At 31.8% G+C, this 22,403-nt stretch overlaps 2 protein-coding genes across 4 annotated transcripts; both read left to right on the top strand.

The window, feature by feature from the left end:
• Nucleotides 1-3,622: 3,622 nt before the first annotated feature.
• On the top strand, nucleotides 3,623-16,336 carry LOC106662256 (polypeptide N-acetylgalactosaminyltransferase 5). Of its 3 annotated transcripts, XM_014386196.2 has the most exons (10): nucleotides 3,629-3,990; nucleotides 4,157-4,199; nucleotides 7,456-8,043; nucleotides 10,308-10,682; nucleotides 10,745-11,033; nucleotides 12,238-12,418; nucleotides 14,221-14,360; nucleotides 14,499-14,597; nucleotides 14,668-14,802; nucleotides 14,871-16,336. In XM_014386196.2, exons 3-10 carry the CDS (start codon nucleotides 7,559-7,561, stop codon nucleotides 15,015-15,017), a joined length of 1,851 nt encoding a protein of 616 aa, XP_014241682.1. In that variant the 5' UTR covers nucleotides 3,629-3,990; nucleotides 4,157-4,199; nucleotides 7,456-7,558; the 3' UTR covers nucleotides 15,018-16,336. The 3 variants fall into 3 exon arrangements, with proteins under 3 accessions (XP_014241683.1, XP_014241681.1, XP_014241682.1); XM_014386197.2 differs by lacking the exons at nucleotides 4,157-4,199; nucleotides 12,238-12,418 and adding an exon at nucleotides 13,539-13,719 and having other exon boundaries at nucleotides 3,623-3,990; XM_014386195.2 differs by lacking the exon at nucleotides 4,157-4,199 and having other exon boundaries at nucleotides 3,624-3,990.
• A 1,590-nt stretch (nucleotides 16,337-17,926) lies between these two features.
• On the top strand, nucleotides 17,927-21,843 carry LOC106662386 (60S ribosomal protein L37a). The gene is made up of 3 exons (XM_014386453.2): nucleotides 17,927-18,033; nucleotides 21,477-21,605; nucleotides 21,663-21,843. The coding sequence occupies exons 1-3, from the start codon at nucleotides 18,031-18,033 to the stop codon at nucleotides 21,807-21,809; spliced, it is 279 nt and encodes a 92-aa protein (XP_014241939.1). The 5' UTR covers nucleotides 17,927-18,030; the 3' UTR covers nucleotides 21,810-21,843.
• The last annotated feature ends 560 nt before the right edge of the window (nucleotides 21,844-22,403 follow it).

Below are 22,403 nucleotides of genomic sequence, written 5' to 3'. Positions count from 1 at the left end.
TCGCAACAGCAGAGGTCAAATAAACCCTCAGGGTGCCGGTGTTTTTGAAAAAAAGCCCATTTGTAAGTATGTCGGGTTCGAATTCAGGGCCGCTGGATTCGAACCTGGGACCTTTACCTTACAGTGATGAGCGCCGTGTCAAAGACTAAACCTTGCGGCCACCGATGCACCCCCACCTCTCAGCTCAACTGTGATCTTCATTCTCTCAATGATCGTCAAGTAATAACAGCATTCTTTTCAATCCTAACAAATCCTACTCCTAGTTAATTTCCAATAAACCCATTAATATAGATTGCCTATCCCCTCCTCATGTCAACGGCTCCCCTATTAATTTTTGTCCCATTGTTAAAAATCTCGGTGTTATTTTTAGCTCCAAGCTTACATGGCGCCATGTGAGAACTGTTGTTAAAAAGATCTCAAGCCAACATTTTTCTCGATGCCTTACTTATTTCATTTCATAGAAAACTAGAATTCTCCTTATTAAATCCCCAATAATTTTTTTTTTTTAATATATATTTTCCTTACACTCTTAATCTGCTTATTGCTTTCAAATTGCTTAGATACTGTTATGATCTTAAAGCTATATTAATGATTTCAGCAATTCAACATTCTAAGCACTTATAAACTTAGAGTTTTCAAGCCCACATTTTTCTCGATGCCTTAGCTATTTCACTTCATGGAAAACTAGAATTCTCCTTATTAAATCCCCAATAATAATTTTTTTTTTTAAATTATATATTTTCCTTACACTCTTAATCTGCTTATTGCTTTCAAATTGCTTAGATACTGTTATGATCTTAAAGCTATATTAATGACCAGCAATTCAACATTCTAAGCACTTATAAACTTAAGAGTTTTCAAGCCCACATTTAAAATTAAATCAAATAAATGTACTCAATATCTATCCAATTTTTCCCCATTCCTTGCATGTATGCTCTTTGTAGATGCTATCTATCGTTTTTGGTAGATTTCTACTTAAACAAAAAACCATTAGTTTTAAATTTTATTACACAGGTCTATTTAAATAAACACTTAAGCGTAAGTATCAATCTTCACACTGTCTAAAGTTACTTAGTTTAAACTATTCACACAAAAAAAATTCAATTTGAATTGAGCACTACAAAAAAATTAAAAAGTGAAATTACGTATACATAATATATTTTGATTGTAAGTTTAAGATGTATCTCTTGAGTACAGAAATAATGTTACGTTTGTGTTGCTTCATAAACATTATTTTGAGCACTTTCTACCAGTGAAATAAAATTTTAAAAAATGCCTACTATCTGAAATTGTAATGGACCAATGATTATGACCAAAAAAACTAGTGTATGAACAAAAAATGAAAACAAAATACATCAGTAATATACAATTTTATTTATTTCCTCAGACTTGTTTTGAGTAAACCACGACCAGTTCATGTTTAATTTATTTATTTGCATTTTGTTGAATAATTATATTTAAGTCAACGTGTGGTGATTAGTGACCGTTAATTGATAATTATTCAGAAATAGTGAGATGCGGTCTGGTGTGATAGGTTTCAGAAAAACCTTTTCTTTATCGTGCCAACGTTTCGATCTTTATTGAGATCATCTTCAGGGCCTGGGATTTACAAACATTGTTTACATTTAACAAATACATTTAGGATGATGAAAACTGAATTTATACAATGCAATAACGAACTCTCAACACGGCAAGAATGGCACAATTACACAGAAGACAAACACTTTGAGTGAGTAGAAATACTTTGATTGAATATAAAAAATATATCTTGCATTGTATAAATTCACTTTTCAACATCCTAAATGTATTTGTTAAATGTAAACAATGTTTGTAAATCCCAGGCCCTGAAGATGATCTCAATCAAGATCGAAACGTTGGCACGATAAAGAAAATGTTTTTCTGAAACCTATCACACCAGACAGCATCTCACGATTTCTGAATAATTATCGATTAACGGTCACTAATCACCATACATTTCTAACGTAAATAATTAATTGGGTTTAATTAGACCAGTTCTAATATTAAAAGCTAGAATATAGTTAGAATATATAATGACAGTTAAGGGGGTGTCAGGGGGCGCAACTGTTAGAAAAATTTGGAAACATTGTATGATGCAAAATATGTCAGTTTTTGTTAGGTACAACAATAAAATTTATTTGGCAAATTTATATACATATTTAGATACCATTAAAATAAGAGTTCTCATTTTTCAATTCTTAGTAAAATATAAAAATCATAGTGGAGAATGATGAATTATACATAAGCTGTGAGTATTTAATAAATACTGTTTGGTCAAGCAATAAAATGAATTTGATCAATTGATTGCTTGCTGTTCGTATTTAGTCTACAATAAAAGAATATATCAAAAAATCGTTTTCTCTAGTTCTAATAATGAATGATAAAACATAAAACAGTAGAAACAAGGAATTATATATAAGTTGTGATTATTTAGTGAATGCTGAATTGTACAGCAATAAAAGAAATTTGAACAACTCATTGCATGCTGTTCATATTTAGTTTACAATAAAATAATACATCACACTTTTCATTCTCTATCTTTTTAAAAGGATTGAACACCGCACTCACTCCACCATTCATAATTTATATTTCATTCTCTAGTGCTATTAGTAAATGAGAAATATTGTAAACGATGAATTATACGTAAGTTGTGATTATTTAGCTAATTGGTACAGCAATAAAAGGAATTTCATTAATTGATTGCATGGTGTTTTTTTTTCTTTTTTTTTACAGGGGCATCCGACAGCTTGGTCATTTCAGCCCTGAAGCGCTAACATAATACCGCTACATACTCAATACACAGTCACACAAATAAATGCATTCATACCCATATATATTGATCGCACGCATACTGTTTGGTAGATGGAATACTCCTATAATAAACTAATCTAGATTGGGGTCAATGGGGTATTTTTATAAAATTTTCGCCATCAGCCCAAGTCATACACACAACCTGAGAGGCGATGAAGAAGCTACTTTGCCATCAGACCCTCCCTGTTCACACCAATAAATACATTCACTCATATAAGACACAGAAAACAAAACACATATTTTGAAGGCTATATACAATATAAAATTCCCCTAAAAAGCGCAACAGAGGACATTGAAATTTGCTACCGTGCTTGAGAACTCTTCTTAAATCTGGCGGCATGCCTACACGCTCTCTGTATGGAGCCGAGGCATGACACATTGCATGGTGTTCATGTTTATTCTACAATAAAACAATATAATTTTCTCTAGATCTAAAATAAATGAGAAATATTAGAAAATATTGGAAACAATGAATTATACATAAGTAGTGAGCATTTAGTGAAAGCTTTTTGGTTCAGCAATAAAATTAATTTAACAAATTTATTACTTGCTATACATATTTAGTCTACAATTAAAATAAGATTTCTCATTTTTCAATCCTTTTGTTTTAATAGTAAACCATTTAAAATTTGAATTTGATGAATTGATTGCTTGCCAAATATATTTTGCTTATATGTACACATTAAAATTATATTGTATGGTTAGGGATGGTTAGGGATTATATTGTATCTCCCATTTTTCCCTTTGGGGGAATGGGACATTCTTTGGTGACGTATGCGATTTGCGTTGGCCCACCTGGCTCATAGTTGGAAGTGGTGTGCGAATGAGTCGTGAACGTCAAAGTTCAAACGGGGAACCTCAACCGAGTGGTTCGGCTGGCATTCACACGAGGTCCGCGATCCCTTGTTTAATATGCCAACGGATGCCCGTCGAATGCGAACGCCCGTATCTTCATAAGTGGTTCAGCGGTATCTTTGTTTTTGTTTCACTAACCTCGGCTAGTCTTCAATCTAGAAAAGTATCGATGTGATATTTAGGTTTTATCACTTTTTACACGCAATGTACAACGAATTGGGCTTTAAGCCTGATTTTCCCAATCTGACCCTTTCTTTCATCTAGCCTCTGCAATGAGGAAGGACAGAGAAACTATTATGATTGCTTGTGAGTATTTCACATTAAAACATTTGCTTTCTTTTTTCTTTTTTTTTTTTAAATAAATACTTGGATAATAATAATTAATATCAAGTAATATTTCACGCATAATTTATATTATACATGTATTATCAATAATTTTTCAAATTGCAAAACAATGTCAACTCCTTTGCAGTGTCTTGCTATTGAGCAGGAGTTATGCTGAAAATTAATATCAGGTGAAAATTTTAACTTTTTTTAAACTAACAATATAATATTTAGGTGAATAAATAGTTCTGTACCATCATTTCATAGTATTGTGTTATTGAAAGACAGGACAAAAAGAAAAACCATATAAACTCTACCAGTTGGTGGCATAAAAATCAAGCGTAATAGAAAATTCAGCATCGTTGCTATATTCCATGGGCCAATAAGCGTCTTGTGTTAACTTTTCTGTCAGGTTTTTGGTTGTTGAAAGCCATATATCTCTGATCAAAGCAGTATTTTCCGACAGTAAGTTCCAGTAGTCATTAAATTTTCATAAGAAAAGAGAGAGAAACTGATTTTATCCTTTAACATACGATATTTTAATGCCATCAGACTGCCTGGCTTGTACCATGGTAAGAAATTTGGTAGGAATTCATCAGATTTCTTTTAGCATGTCTACAATTTCTGGTTCTTTTCATCAATTAACTCCCACAATATCTTTTTAGGTTTAAATATATGTAATTTTGTCCTATGACTCAGACGAATAGAAATTTTAGCGTCTTTTCTATATTTTATGGGCCAGTGAATATTTTGTGTTAACTTATCTGTCGTCATCAGGTTTTTAGTTGTTGAATGCCATATATGTCCGATCAAAACAGTATCTTCCGACAGTAAGTTGCAGTAATTAAATTTTGATAAGAAAAAAGAGAGAGAAACTGATTTTATCCTTTAATATACGATAGTTTAATGCCATAAGGCAACCTGGCTTGCACCATGGTAGGAAATTTGGTAGGAATTCATCAGATTTCTTTTAGCATGTCTGTACAGTTTCTGGTTCTTTTCTTCAATTAACTCCTACAATATCATTTTAGGTTTGAAATATTGTCCTATGACTATGGCTGTCAGACGAATAGAAATTTTAGCGTCTTTTCTATATTTTATGGGCCAATAAGCATCTTGTGTTAACTTATCTGTCATCAGGTTTTTAGTTGTTGGATGCCATGTATGTCTGATCAAAACGGTATTTTCTGACAGTAAGTTGCAGTAATTAAATTTTGATAAGAAAAGAGAAAAACTGATTTTATCCTTTAATATACGATACTTTAATGCCATCAGGCTTGTACCATGGTAAGAAATTTGGTCATAATTCATCAAATTTCTTTTAGCATGTCTGTACAGTTTCTGTTGTTTTTTTTCCTTTTTCTTTCTGTCCTATGACTATTTATTACTGTCAAGTGATTAGAAATTTGAGCATCTTTTTTATATTTCATGGGCCAATGAATGAATTGTACTAACTTCTTTTTTAGATGTTGGATGCCACAACATCAAAATACTGGGTTGATGTCTGATCAAAACAGTAATTTCTGACAGTATATTATATTTTAATGCCAGCAGGATACCTGGCTTGTACCATGATAAAAATTTGATAGGAATTCATCATATTTCTTTTATCATGTCTGTACATTTCTCATTCTTTCCTTCAGTTAACTCTCACACGATCATTTTAGGTTTGAAGTGTAAGTAATATTGTCCTACTTATTACTGTCAGGCAAATAGAAATTTCAGCATCTTTTCTGTATTTCTTAGTAATTAGTTAAAAAGTAAATTTCTTACCTTGGCTTATACCAAAGTAAGAAACTTGGTAAGAATTCATCAGATTACTTTTACCATGTCTGTTCATTTTCCGGCTCTTTCCTTCAATTAAATCAAACGCACTTGTCATGATCAATATGTTTAAATCGACTTAAGGAAAGGTAAAAAGTGTCAATTGTAAAGGAAGTTTATTACTCATTTCCATGAGTCGTCGCTGTGCATTTCCTACTGAATTACTTAGTATTATCTGATGAGGCGACCAAACAACTGAACAGATTTTAAATTGGGACAGACCTTAGCTTTTTGCATCCTTAAACAATTTTGTAGTTCTATGTAAGAAACCTAAAATTTGATTTGCCTTATTAATTATTGAGGTGCAATGCAAGTTAAATGTCAGGTTGTTATAGTAGGTGATCCCAAGTCTTTAATGGTAGTTTGCTTGTCCAATTGGCTGTCTTGTATGGCATAATTAGAGGACAACACTACATCCAAGATTATAACCAACGACCTTATACTTATTTACATTTAGTTCTGTGCTGTTGCATGAACACCACTCAACAAGATTTCATATTTTTGCAAAAGCTCAGCATATAAATGGAATTTATAACAAAGAGGGAGAAATGTCATTAATAAATATTTAGAAAAGGAATGGGCTTAGTAACGACACTTGAGGTCCATTTTACCATTTTAGCTTATGGATGCCACTTATCTCTGATCAAAAGAGTAGTTTCTAACTAGTTACTTGTAGTAATTAAATTTGATAAGAAAATAAAAATAGATTTTTCCTTTAATATATTATATTTTAATGGCTTTAAGCTACCTGGCTTGTACCGTGGTAAGCAATTTGTTCAATTAAATCCCACAAGATCATTTAACTTTTGAAGATAAATGTATGTATAACATTGTCCTATGACTAATTTAAAAAAAGTGAAATAAAATTCAAATGTCAATTTTAAAGTTGGTAATTTATTAAATTTTGTTCAAATTACATATTGGTGGTTTCCTTTCCTTTTTCAGCAATATTAGGAAGAATTTTATTTGTCTGTGTTAATTTTGATCATTTTATTTTTACAATGAGTTGATCTTTTCAGTTAGATGGGTAAGAAGTTGAATGATCATTTCATTTATTTGCTGTGAGTTTTTAAATTTTACTTCTCTAAAAGGAGTCGTATGCTACAACATGTCTCTAGGATTTTGATCAGTTTAATTAGATTTCTAGAAATGTATTTTTCATTGAAATGTTTCTTTTTCTCTAATTACATGTTCATCAGATTATTTAATTGATTTATTTACGCTTTCCATAAAGCTTAAGAAAACTTGAAAAAAAATTTTGACATAGAAGTCTAAGAAACACAGGCTTTCTTGGTCAATTGAACCTATTTGAGTTTTCTAATGTTGGCTGAGTCATTAGGCCATCGGTTTCGTTAATAGGTAAACTGGTGGTTCTGGGTTTGAATCATTGACATAGCCCTTGAATTTTTACTAGTTAATAATTTGAAAAAATTAATGTAAAGTGGTTCTGACCACATCAATGACACTTAGCAGGAAATTTGACGTTAACCACTTCTGCAATGAAAGTTTTAGGTTTAATTTATAAAAAAAAAGATAATTATTTACTTGTAATTTTTAAGATGCCATTAGAATAAAAAGTTTACTTAGAATTAAATATTTATATAAGCTTATATTTGATTACAGATTTCAAAGGATTACACCGATTCAAGCTGTGTATAAGATAAATATTTCAAACTGGAATGATAAAATAGTTAATAAACAAACGAAGATTTATAAATAAAATAATATGTTTCGTACAAAGGTGCGTTATCACACACTGAAAGTGGTTTTTGTGACATCGCTATTATGGCTGTTTATCGGCGCTTTAGTTCTCATGTCAAACTCGGACTGCATGAACAATGCGAACAGTTGGGGATGTGAAATGTTGGGGAACAAAAAAGTGGCAGTCGGTTTTATGGGGGGAATAGTAGAAGAATCGAAGAACGAGCCAGGGAAAATGAGTAAAGGAAGAGGCAACTTATTTGCGAGCATTCTCGACCGAGGAAAAGCGAATGAAAAAGTGACATATCAGGTGAACGAGCTGACCCTGTGGCAGCCTGCAGAGAGTGTACCCAGTGTACCGGGTCAACCAGGTGAACTGGGAAAAGCAGTACATATTCCTGCTTCGAAACAGAAACTTATGAAAGAAAAATTCAAGCTCAACCAGTTTAATCTACTTGCCAGTGATATGATTAGCTTTAACCGATCCCTCACTGATGTCAGGCAAGATGGGTAAGTTTTTTCATTTTATTTATTTTTTTAACTAACAACTTTAATATTATTTATTCATTTTGTTGGGTACTGTGGTGGCCGGGTGGTTAGGGAATCCGGCTCATATTTGCCATGCTAGCAGTTCTAAGTTCGAATTGGCCTTGGCTTTGAAAAATCCATTTTATGAAAAATGTATTGTAAAGTAGTTTGACCCCTCGCCTCAGACACCCAATGGGTAAACGGACATTAAGCCCTTCCATATGACAGGAATTATGTTACTACTGTACTATTCACTATATATAAGTAATTTGGTCATTAATTGATGTGGAATATTTATTAATAAAAAATGTATATGTTTTGCCACAATTTCAACTTAATTCTTAATTTTAAGACCACTTATGTAGCATTATAAATGTATGAATATGTTAAACTTATAATTGAACTAACTTGAAATTTGGGCGTTACAGATCGTTTTGGTCCGTTTCTTCTTGCTTGGTTGGTTTATCAGACTTATTTCTTTCAGCATTTTCTATCTTCGGAGAGAGGGAGAGAGAGAGAGAGAGAGAGAGAGAGAGAGAGAGAGAGAGAGAGAGAGTGAGTGCGTGTGTGTGGGGGGTTAGGGATGGTTAGGGACACAACTAATAAACCACTTCAGTGACCAAAATGATCTGCAAGGGCCAAATTTCAAATTAAATAATAGTGTATAAGGTTAACATATTCTGGTCTTAAAATTGCACAAAATTGAAATTAAATCAATAAAAATAAAATATAACATTAATAGACCAGCACGGCAAGGTCAGACAGACCAAAATGATCTGTAACGACTAAATTTCAGATTTTAAACTAGAATAAACATCGCATCCTTTTTGATTTGAGCAATTCATGCTTAGGTTCAATATGCAAGGATATGTTATGGCGTCATTTTTTTAATTTTAGTGTTGACGTAAACTCAAAACCTTTGAGCTAATTAGCCATTCTTGGATTAAGATTAGGTGTGATAAAAATCAGGGATCAAGTTAAAAATTGAAATGATAAAAGATTTTTATGCTTTTACAACTGGCAAACTTATCATGTAACAACTTTTGATGTTTTTCTGATCCACTTGTCTCTTTTTATTTCCTTTACTCAAGAATGTTATTTTTGACACCATCTTGTTTGTTTAAAAAAAAAAAATTGAAATTTTTATTAATATTAATTAAAATTATAGAAACATTATTTATTTCCTAATGATTTTTGGCGCAGTGATTTGTAACATTTATAACTTTTTCCAAGCGTGTTGTCTTTTTTTAAAAGTCTGTATACAAAAGTTGCATTCGTTTATTTTATCTTTGTTATAGTTCGGTTTACTCATAAATCATTGTGATGATCAGTCTGTGAGTTGATAAAATTTAGGAAAACTTGAAGTTTAATGTTTTTCTTTCTTTATTTTTCAAAGCGTACTAATTATCAATTCGGTGGACTTCTTCCTTATCTTTGATGATAGTCTAATGCAAATAAGTTTTTTCAACTTATTTTTTACTTTTAAAACAAACTAATTAGAATGGTAATATTTTGTATCTTACTTTATCTTAAAGCAGAAAAATATATACACACTGAAGTTGGTGTAAGAAATAGTATTTTTTAATTTGTACAATGTATTAGTTTTTTGTTCTTATTGTTTAATATTGAATTGAACCAAGTAAATAATTAGTTAACATGGTCCAATATTGAGTAAAGGAAGAAAATGAATTATTAAAGATTTTTTTTCCATTGAAACAAGGGAAATAGAGAAAGAAATGTTCTTTTAGAGAAACAGAATTTGATTCAAATAGTTAATTCTTTTCATAATGAAATAATTAGCTGTAGTGTATAATCATTTCTAAGGATGAGGTGGCTAATTGTGCTAACTGCTGGAATTAGATATTCATTGGATAACTTGGAAAGTGGAACATGGGCTGTGTGCTCTATGCAAAAAGAAAGTTGGATTTCTTTGCTTTTTACTTTCACATACGAGTTATTACAACCATTAAACAATGAGGGGTGAAGCAATTAGCATTTTAATCCTGAAATGTAATGATTTGCAACTTCACCTAATAGTAGTAATGGACTATAATATAATTAATATTTTTTAAATTGCCCAATAAAGTTTAAAGTGGGCAAAGCAATAGTTTTTATCTCATTGATTTTTCACAGTAGGTGCCTCCTAAAACATTACAAATTAAAAATAGCTGTTAAAACTTTTTTTTTTTAAATAAACCGTGATGTTTAGAAACAATCAGATCGTTTAAAACATTGGCTTTTTTTAGATGTTTCAGTAAAGAATATCCAAAGTTACTTCCAACAACAAGTATTGTTATTGTCTTCCATAATGAGGCCTGGTCCACACTTTTAAGGACCGTTTGGTCTGCTATAAATCGCTCGCCGAAGACCCTACTCAAAGAAATCATCCTTGTCGATGATGCAAGTGACAGAGAACACCTAGGAAAGCAGCTGGAAGACTATGTCAAAACCCTTCCAGTCCCAGTAATAGTACTTAGGACAAATAAAAGATCAGGACTTATAAGAGCGAGACTACAAGGTGCCAAAAAGGTCACCGGTCAGGTCATCACCTTCTTAGATGCCCATTGTGAATGTGCAGAAGGTTGGCTTGAACCACTATTATCCAGAATTGTACAAAACAGGTAATTAATTTGTGTAAAATTTATTTGTAATAGTTTCTAACATATTGAATATATTTTGATAGAAAAACAGTCGTTTGCCCCATCATTGATGTAATATCTGATGAAACGTTTGAGTACATCACTGCCTCAGATATGACCTGGGGTGGATTTAACTGGAAACTCAATTTCCGGTGGTACAGAGTGCCCCAGAGGGAAATGGAGAGGAGAGAAGGTGATAGAACCGCTCCTCTTCGTACGCCTACGATGGCTGGTGGCCTTTTCTCAATCGATCGGGATTATTTTTATGAACTAGGTGCTTACGATGAGGGAATGGACATTTGGGGAGGTGAAAATCTTGAGATGTCATTCAGAGTAAGTGAACAAATGTTTTTATTCTTCATAAACAATGAATTTATTGAAGTGAGAACATTATTTAAACTCGTGCATGCTTATTTATTTAAATTCTATTATAACTGTTTTATTTCCTTCAAACAGCCTCTTCTTAGTTTAAATTGTTTGTTTATTCATTTATTTTAAAAAGACATTGGATTTAAACAAATACAGTTGGAGAATAGAAATAGAGTTGTGCCTTTGGCACTTAAGCAAATGTAAGTAGATAGCCATTTTACATTCCCATGCTTTTTCCCATGCTCCACATTTTTTTCCATCCCATTCATTATCATGAGAACCTTGTTGGCAACTTATTCAGACGTTGCTATCAGTATTAGTAATTCTACAGTTACTTAATTTTATCATTCTCACCTGAAATCAGACATTATCAATGACCCACTTTCTATCGATGAATGATGATTTTATATTTATTACACAAGGTCTTGGAAAAAATAAGAAAAAACTTCGATTATTTATTGTAAAGTGAATTATGGTGTCTTAATTAGTCAGAAACATTAATAATTTGCTGTAATTCAATTATAAATAATTGTAATATAACTTGGAAAATCAATCACGAATTTTAAATTTATTATAGCGTTTCTAATCATTGCTGTAATAAAATCAAATTTCATAAGAACAATGTTCAAATTTTTGAAAATAATTTCATACAGAAATTTTACTGTATTTTAGTTTTTATTGTGTCATAATTTATATATTTTATTCAGAAATGTGATAACTGTTTAACATGTTCAATACAAGCCCTCCCGGGCTGCAAAATTTAAAAAATAATGATGATAATTTTCTTAAGCATTATGATCTACCAGATCGGTCGTCTAGCTGGTTGTAAAACTTTAGCTCCCCTGAAGGTCAGCCAAATTGAACATGTTAGAAGAAAAAAAAGTGTCCAGGCCTATCAAGGCAAACATAGTATGCAAATTTTATGTATGCAGCAGGTTGTAGCTTCAAGAAATAGCCGACAGTTTTGAACAACAGCCACTGATGACAATTTGTTTTCTTCAACATTCAAACAAAACTTGTTTCTACATTTTATTTGTTGGTGGTCAGAACAATTTTAAGAAGTAATTTAACTTCAACTAGCAAAACAGTTTATTTTTTTATACTATTCTTTACTTTTTTATATGTAAAAAAAAATTCAAATGTTTTGTCGGACGACGAATGTGCACAGGTGTGGCAGTGTGGTGGCATCCTAGAGATCATACCTTGTTCACATGTTGGTCATGTCTTCAGAGACAAATCCCCTTACACTTTCCCAGGAGGGGTGACCAATATCGTCCTTCACAATGCAGCTAGAGTTGCCGAAGTCTGGATGGATGAATGGAGAGATTTTTATTACGCTATGAATCCAGGTACAAAGGCTAAGAAAAAAAGACAGAAAGTATTGTTCACATGTTATCCTTTTCTTCCTTACAATTATTCCTTTTCTCTACCTTATGACATGTGAATATTACGAGATGTACATGCTTAATGCAGTAGAGGAAAATTGTGAAAGATACTGCATGGAAGAAGAATCATGGCAACATCGCAATATCAACTAACCAATTATTTAAAATTACGATTTTTTTTTTTTAAGTTTGACTAATAAGACTAACATGTATATTTTGTTATAGTGTAGTGATGCTTTTGATATTGTGGTTTCATTAATGAAGAGGTGTAGAAGAACAAAACTTCTGGCATTTACTTACCAGACAACCTTTTTGTTTTAAAATTTTTCATGACTTGTGCTTGCTTTAGTTTGAAAATGTTTTGTAAATGTGGTGAGTGGGATAATTTGTATGGCTGATGATAATTTGTTAACACTAGCCGTTGGAATAACATACTTGCAAGGCAGCAGTGTATGGTATGGTTTTAAAAAATTACTAAAATGTAACAATACACACAAAAACAAGTTTGACATTAAAACTGAGAACTTGAAGTTCTAATTTTCGTATCATGTAAAGAAGGCTTAGATCAGAAAAACGTTTCTGAGCTAATTAATAGAAATTGTTTCTTCTCAACATTATTATTTATTTCCTAGGAATGTTACTCGTATAAATGTAGAGATAATTATATAGTTTTGATGTTTAATTTCATTTATTCATTATCAACTATTACATTTTATTTACATCTCTTGCAAATGTTATATCACTGGAAGTACAGAAGGAAGTACTTTAATCGTTGAGTATGTTTTCAGGATCCCTTCCCTCTAACCAAAATTGTATTTTGTCTTACTTCACTCCATATTTTCTTTTAATATTGTTAATTTTTCTTTTTAAATGCAACTATCTATTACTTACAAAGGAATAATAATTTATTCCAGTTTAACCATTGATGATAATTAGGTTTGAACGTAGTTGTAAAATGTATAACTGAAAACATTTTTAAACGATTTCCCCCCCTCTCGACGACAGAAGAGGCTCTGTGCTTAAATTGTACCATTCCAATACCCATGTCGCTTATTCAACTGCTGTTGCACGTGCAACATTGCAGGTCTGGATGTGTGGGGGCGTCCTGGAGATCGACCCATGCTCACATGTGGGACACGTGTTCAGGAAAAACACGCCTTACACCTTTCCTGGAGGAACGTCATGGATCGTTAACCACAACAACGCCAGATTAGCCGAAGTCTGGCTGGATGAATGGAAGAACTTCTACTACTCTATAAACCCAGGTGCGATTCGGACCCCCCCCCCTTCACTATCACTGCTAGCACATTTATTTAAGAAAAGAAATAAAAGCCTCTTTTTATTTTGGAAGACTTTCTTTATACAGTGAAACCTGTAATTACAAAATTGCTGATTTTATAGCTATTTATTTCTGTCATTTAGGTTCATCTTTTTACACAAACGACACCTGTATATATTGTATGTTTTATTTTAATTTTGTGTTTGATATGTTTTTGTTTTTCGGGCTTACAAATAATTTTGCTTTTCGCATTTTAATTTGGTTTAGACTGTAAATATATCGCGTGTTGTCTTTGAACTAACAGAAATTGGTGTGGTTAACCTGTTTTGATTAAAAACCTCAGTTAACAAAATATGCATGGCTTGATATTGAATATTAATAGTTGTATAAACTAATTGTGGACATTGTATATTTGATTAAAATTTAGTGCATTTTGTTGTTGAGTAATTAGAGTATAATTGAATAATAATGTTTTTTCAAATGGTAGGAGCACAAGGTGTCCAGGTAGGAAATGTTTCGGAAAGGAAAGCCCTGAGAGAAAAATTGGGATGTAAAAGTTTTCGTTGGTATCTTGAGAATATTTATCCTGAATCTCAAATGCCTTTAGAATATTACTACCTTGGAGAGGTAAGTCAAGACCTTAACTAAAATAATTTAATAAACCTGTATTTTAGAAATTAATTGTTTAATTAAATCATTAATTTATAATTTATTATTTAATTAAATGGTTTATAAATAAATCTTTTAAACTAAGTAACTTTTTAGGTTAGGAATCAAGAATCTCAAAGTTGCCTTGACACTTTTGGTAGGAAAAGCGGAGAGAATCTTGGTATGAGTTACTGCCATGGCCTAGGGGGAAATCAAGTAGGAATTTAAAAAATTTACAATTTTCTTAATATTTTGTTTGGATTGATTTTTTTAAAAATTGAAATAGGTTTTTGCTTATACCAAACGACAGCAGATCATGTCAGATGACAACTGTCTAGACGTAGCCCATCTTGAAGGTCCAGTTAAACTCGTCAGATGCCACGGAATGGGTGGAAACCAAGCTTGGGTGTACAGTAGAAATGTAAGGTTTTGTCTTTCATAAAGATGAGTATGCTGTTAAAAAAACGTTATTAAGCATTTTGTTTACAGGAGCGAACAATAAAACATCTAAATACAGATCAGTGTCTGCAGAAACCAGATTCTCGTGATCCAGGTCAGCCTCTATTGCGTAACTGTGATGGATCAAAGGGCCAGAAATGGATAATGAATAGCAAGTTCAAATGGCAAGCGAGTTAGCTATGAGGTGGCCAATCAGAGAATTTCTTGCCTTTAAATGTGATTTATTGAATAAAATGAAATTGTCTCACAAAATATATTTTGAAAATAGGAAATCACAAATTCCAGTTTCCTTGGAGTAAGGCTGAATTTATGTTTAGTTCGACTAACTTTATCTTAAGACAATTTTCCCTAATTTTCAAATTGTTTTGCCATAAACTAGTGGAAACAAAAATAAAAAATAAATATTTCCAATGTTTATAATGTGAAACAACATTAGCTCATTAGCTCCAATATCTTGTTTAAGAGATGTACAAGTTATTTGTTTGAAGTACTTAATACTTAAAAAAATGGATGTCTGTGGGGAAGTGAAGTCTTTCGAAATTGATGTAATGTTATTATATAATGTATAAACTTCCTAAACTTAGGATACTATCAATAGACAATCTTACCATTTTTAATATCATAAATTGTATAATTTCATATACTGTTGATTACTTTTATTCTATAAATATATATGTACATATATATTTATTACCAAAATTCATATCGAGGTGGAGGTCCAAATGTTAGTTTTGTTTCTGTCAATTTTTATATTATCTGTGAGAGAAAGGCTACTTCAAAATAACCAAGAAAGAACAAATTATTTAAAAAGCAATTCTCTTCCATATATCATTTATAGATTAATTGAAAATTAATTGATTGTTCATATCATTTTATGAATAATAGTAAGTTGAACAAAGAAACTGCTTTATTTTTAAAAATTTGAACGTGCCAAATTTTATTTATTGTCTCCATTTTTTAAATATATTTTTTTAAGTGAAAGAATTTACATTGTATGTTTTATTTATTTTTTTAATAGGTTTTCCATGAAGATATGGATGTCCATAATTCAACCTGTTTGTTTCTAAAATTATTTTTTATTCCTATATGAAACAATTGATTTTGCCATTTGTTAAATGAATAATTGTAATCGTTTATTATGTTTCTAACTTGTGCAATATTTAAAAGTTATTTTTATTGTTATTGTTATAAAAATATTTAATTATACTGTCCAATTCAAAAGATTTAGGGTATACGTTTTTATTATATTTCATTTTAAAAACTAAATATCCTGTTAAAACATTTAGTTGCAATTTTGTCAACATATCAATGGAATTATGTAGTTAAAAATTATAAATTTATCTTTAAAACAATTATATTAGTTAAATTGTATTTATCATAAAAACGGGTTTCAGTAGTAACAAAAACATTCCTTTAAAAGAATAAATGAAAATATTGTGCATATCTCCACAATGTACATATCTTTAAAATAAAAAGAACTTGTTACTTTTTCAAAATATCTTTTATTATTCCTAGAATTTAATTTTTTACCATTAAAAAAAAAGTTAATGTCAATAATGTAAATTTGATGACGGTTGAGCAGAGATGTTGCTCATAGGATATTGCATGTAAAGCTGAGTGACATCGGCACAAGATGAAATTGGGAGAAATTAAGAACTAATGGAAAGTCATTTAGAAACATGTAAAAGAGTGAAGGTCCAAGAATAGAGCCTTGGGTTACACCAGCAGAAAAAAAGAAAGAAGAGGAGACAGAATTTGAAGCTTTAACTCTCTGAGTTCGTTAAACAGATAGGATGAGATGCGATTAATAGCAGTAGAAGAAAAACCAAAAAGATGCGTCAGTTTAATAAACAAACCAATTATTATTTATGGAGCCAAGAGCATCGAAAAAAATCAAGTTGAACTTCTTGATGATGAATGTCTCATAACTAGGAATTTTCCGGAAGGCAGGTTGAAAAAGGTATATAAGAGCAAGGGAGTAAGTAAATAAGGATATTGTTTAAATAAAATCTCAAAAATGGTTTGTTTTGGATGTTTATCGACCTGCAGAAAGTTAAGTTTGGATTATAAAATTTTTAGAGGTCAAAGGGAACAAAAACAACTTTTTGGGCTGAACTGAGCTTTTGGCGGATTATTCCACCATCATCAATGCTTGACCCAAGAAAAAACAACAGCTACTACCTTGAATAAAATTTTACATGGTATTTGCTCAGTTCTTGCAATAGACGGTGAGCAGTTCATTTTTAACATTGAAAGGTAATCATTGTTAGAAACCAAGATCCTCTATTAAGACTAAGAAAACTTCAGTAAATAATTCATTAAGAGTCAAAATCAGTCCAGACTTCTGACAATATTAAAAATAAACGGTTCAACGTCAATTGCAAGAATTGAGCAAATACCATGTAAAGTTTTATTCAAAGTAGTAACTATGTTGTTTGTAGATGTTCTTAAATATTTAAATATACCTATTCATTAATTTCTTTTGATCTCATTGGGCCAAGTCCTGGTGGAAGGAACCACCAAAAGCTCGGTACAGCCGAACAAGTTGTTTCTGCTCCATATGACCTCAAAAAGATCACCCAAACTTCTCAAAAATGATGGAATTGTACTAAATAGGGTGGTGGCCACTAGCAAGGGTGGGTTTATGTTTCCTGGGGAAAGCCAACTATTAGGGCTTTCTTCTAGGCTGCAGGAAAAAAAAGGATGAGGTGAAGAGAAGTTCAAAATGTGGGCTATTTATTTTAAATTAACAGAAATGTAATAAATGATGAGTTTAATAGAAACAAGATAGAAACATGTAGCAGTATGTATAGTAGAAAGGATAGCTTTTAAAATATTTTAGTAATATTTAAAAAACTAAGGACAATTTTAGGAGATCTAGGTGAGTAGGATATGGGGTTTTAGTTTGGAGGGAAGAAGACATGGAAGCAAAAAGTGCTTTTAATTCCATAAACATCAAGGCAACATTAGAGCATGAATGAGAACTGCTTTCTTATTCTTTCTTTATTTTATTTTTATTTTTTAATATTCTTATTATTTTTTTTTCTTCTTGTTCCCCAATAGAAGGTTCGTATAAATTCCACAAGCTGCGTTCCTCGAGTCATCGATCATTTGAACAGTCCCACGGGTAAAGCCGAAGCAACCTTTTTGTCCTACTGAGTGTTACTAGCTGTATTGCACGCTTGTAAAAATGGTATGTATTATCCGAATTCATCAAAAATTTCTATATTTGGATATTATTATTGCCGAATCGAATATTCATGTCATACTTCACCTAGTTATTAAGATTCAATTGCGATCAAATTTGACTGTTTTAAATGATTATTTGTGAATTGCCGATCTGTGTGGGTTTTTGAGGTTGTAACCATAACCACATCTACATTTTCTGGGGTTGTTTTACTAATTTCCCAGATTTTACATTGCATTGCAGGTTTGCAATGCAGAACCTACAGACACGGGTTTTAACAGATCTTATAATAAAAAATACTTGTAAAAAGTATTTGCTCAACAATTCTAATATATTCTTACGTGGTAATAATCTGCTTAAAAAAAGTTGGAAATAACAGCTTATAAATTATCTACTTATAATCAGAGTATTACTCGAATTTCATAAAAAACAGAATTTTCAACTTTCATTACACGTATATAATGAATTAAGTCAAACACAGAGTATAACGGTCAAAAGTGGCCCCAGACATGCGGGATTCGCCGAATGGCAAGCAGATTTGCCAAATCCTGACAAGTAGCTGGTAGAGATGGGTGCTTGGTTATTCATCGATCAACAATATTCGGTGATCAGCTAATTGTCAGTTTCCTTGTTCGCTTCAGAGAGCACAAATATTCGTGAAGTAGGCGAAACCAAAACATCCATACATTTGGGAATCCGTATGGATATCAACTGTAATAATCAATCAACACTATTTATTTTTCAATAATAAACTCGTTTCCTAACTCGTTAAATTAATGATAGAACACCATAGTGTTGTTCCTGTCGATTAGGAATGGATTGGCTCAACTTAACAGACAGAATTCCTCGATCTGTACCAAGCTGAACCAGTAATTTGGAACGCTTCTCTTCTGAATCACAAAAATTGGGACGAGGTGTTCGGTGTGTGAAAACGGATCAAAAGTAAGATGGAGCAACATGTGACTGTAGCCACTATAAAAAAGAGTAAGGGGAGTTGGTGGCCGCAACAGTTTAGGCGTTGATACGGCGCTCATCACTGTAAGGTAAAGGTCCCGGGTTCAAATTCAGCGACCCTGCATCCGAACCTGACATACTTACAAATGGGCTTTTTTCAAAAACATCGGCACCCCGAGGGTTCATATAACCTTGTAGTTGAAATACCCTCGTAAAAAACCAGTAACCGCAGCTGTAGCAATGACAGTAACTGTTGTCCATCATGATTGGTGGTGTGTTGGGGCTTGCATGGCACTGGTGAATATTTATTCTCTGTATCCGCACAAACTGGCTGGTTGTATGTTACCCACATGTGTGTATACTTTCTCATGAGTTACTGTACTCTTGATTTTACTCTCTACTATTGGAATTTTCTTTTATTAGTCATCAAGATTGCATAAAATTGAATCTGACGTCTTATACTCTCACAACAGGTATTACAATTTATACCCCTCCCTCTGTTAAGCCGGGTCTCTTCTATAAAATTTTTCACAAACATACAAGTAAATATGTGTGTGCGTGCTGTATATGGTATGTTTCAGAACACGCAAGATCTAGAAAATGTTGGTTATTTGACAGACATCAAGAGATTCACACCCTATTTGGTTGAAGTGGATGCTTCTGCCGAATAAATGATTTTTCTATCATCTCTACTTAGTGTTCAGTGTTGTTTGGATGCAACTTACCCAAGTCACTGCCTAGTAAATGAAAAACAGACATGTAAGAACATAGAGGCTCATTTGTAAGGCAAAGATCGTGGGTCGAGTGGTCCTTGAATTCAAATTCAGGACCTTTGAGTCAACATCTGAGCCATTGAGGCACCAATGCCCCCCAATCAACAACTTAGGTTCTTGATTAAAAAAATATTTGAGCGTACATTATGCTGTATGTATTTCAATATGTAGGGGGGACCCATGTAAGGCTACATGTCAAATACAATTTTGCACTTTTGAGCGATTTAGTGAAGGAGTAGAAAACAAATTTTCAGAAAAAAGTTTAAAAACCTTCGTACGCATTTTTGGATTTTTGATACTATATTATTTTATCCTAGATTAAAAGAAAAGTGTTGTACCTGATGTACCATAGTTTGAAAAACCTCAATATACGTGCACAATGAAGGCAGAAAAACATTTTAGAAAATAATTTAAAATATTTATTTTCTCGGCACCTAGGGTCAATTGGAAAGAACACTCAGATACAAGTCTAATATTTTTCAACCTATCGTAATATAGCCATGTCTGCGCCCCTTGTTAGATTAATTAATTGGCTCACATTTAGTTCACATTGTGCGATAAGTATTAAAAAGATTTTTATGATAACTGCCTTTTTTATTGGCATAATTAAGTTTTTCTAATATTTCTAATGACAGCAGATAATAGTTTTTTGTTTGTAAAAGAAAGGAAGACTTGTTTCCTGGTCAGTAACTATGAAAAACATGGCACTTTCTGTCCATGTATCAAAACGTTTTAGTTTGACATTCTCATCAAACTCAACTTATATTATTTTTGGGAACGAGTGGTTTGTAGACCCCACGGTCATGGGTTCGATTCCCAGATACCCCTGGAATTTTCTGAACCATATTTTTAGTTTGTTCTAGTAGTTCAAGACTGAAATACAACATTGACTGTTAATTATTCAGAAATCGTGAGATGTGGTCTGGTGTGATGTAGGTTTCATAAAAACATTTTCTTTATTGTGTTAACGTTTCGGTCTTTATTGAGATCATCTTCGTACTGGCACTCTCAACACAACACGCAAGAATGGCACAATTACACAGAAGACAAACACTTTGAGTGAGTAGAAATACTTTGATTGAATTTAAAAAAAATTTTTTTTGCATTGTATAAATTCACTTTTTTCCACATCCTACATGTATTTGTTAAATGTAAACAATGTTTGTAAATCCCAGGCCCTGAAGATGATCTCAATAAAAATCACAACGTTGGCACGATAAAGAAAATGTTTTTCTGAAACATACATCACACCAGACCGCATCTCACGATTTCTGAATAATTATCAATTAACGGTCACTAATCACCACCCGTTGACTTAAATATAATTATTCAACAAAATGCAAATAAATAAATTAAACATGAACTGGTCGTGGTTTACTCAAAACAAGTCTGAGGAAATAAATAAAATTGTATATTATTGATGTATTTTGTTTTCATTTTTTGTTCATACACTAGTTTTTTTGGTCATAATCATTGGTCCATTACAATTTCAGATAGTAGGCATTTTTTTTTTTTTTATTACATTGGTCTTCAATAAACATAATTAAATAGACAAATATTCAACTTTTGTTATTGTAAATGTATATTAGTGTTCAAAATTACGAAATGTGAATTTTTTTTAATATGCAGCCACACAGTTCATTTGAAATATGCTAATTATCAAGAACAAAATTGCTTGTACATCATTATTAAATTATAATCTACTAATGTTCTTATAAACAGGCCAAGCACACCAAAAAGGTAGGGATCACCGGTAAATATGGTACCAGGTATGGTGCCTCGCTCCGTAAAATGGTGAAGAAGATGGAGATCACCCAGCACGGAAAATATCCCTGTTCTTTCTGTGGAAAAGTAATAATACTATTATTTAATTTTTTTTCTCCATTGATAATTATTTCCTTTTTAAAGACTGCCATGAAGAGAACTTGTGTTGGCATCTGGTCATGCAAGAGGTGCAAAAGGACAGTCGCTGGAGGTGCCTGGGTCGTCGCCACTACTGCTGCTACCTCAGTCAGATCTGCCGTGAGGAGGTTGAGGGAAGTCAAGGACTTGTAAACTGTGTTTATAAATAAATAAATTTTATAAAATACAATTTTGAGAACGAGTTATTCTCCTTCATTATCCTTCTGTTATTATGTTCGTATATTATTTTGTGTAAAAGGTTATGAACACTCACTCTTTATAAAAGTCCAAGATCAAGCAATCGTGCCATAATGATTGTAATTTTTATGTACTGCACCTTAATTGATCTTATGATTTAATTAAGATAAATAATAAATAAATAGATAAAACGGTAGCGACCAGTGCCAAACATCCTCATAATACACTTAAAGACCAGACACCAGACGTATTTTGTTGTTCATTTTGACCTATGTGCATTTTAATCATTATATTTATTACAACTTATTTTAATGTAAACCAAATTAAACAAGACACCAGAAATTCAAGTGTTAATTTAAAAAAAATTATGATTTGAAAGAAAATTGATTTTAAAATACCAGAAAATCATTTAGTGATAGAATATTTAATTTTTTCAAGTTACTAATGCTTTATTAAGACTAAAAGAAGGTAGTAAATATTAATTAAATTTATTACCTATTAATTTAATTAATTCCTCAGAACATTTCAACTACATGCATCCTTTGCACG

This window comes from Cimex lectularius, unplaced genomic scaffold, assembly GCF_000648675.2.
Source record: "Cimex lectularius strain Harlan isolate CLEC.00 unplaced genomic scaffold, Clec_2.1 scaffold19, whole genome shotgun sequence".
NCBI lineage: Eukaryota > Metazoa > Arthropoda > Insecta > Hemiptera > Cimicidae > Cimex > Cimex lectularius.
The sequence above is the reverse complement of the archived record's forward strand: the minus strand, read 5'-3'. Positions and strand labels throughout refer to the sequence as shown.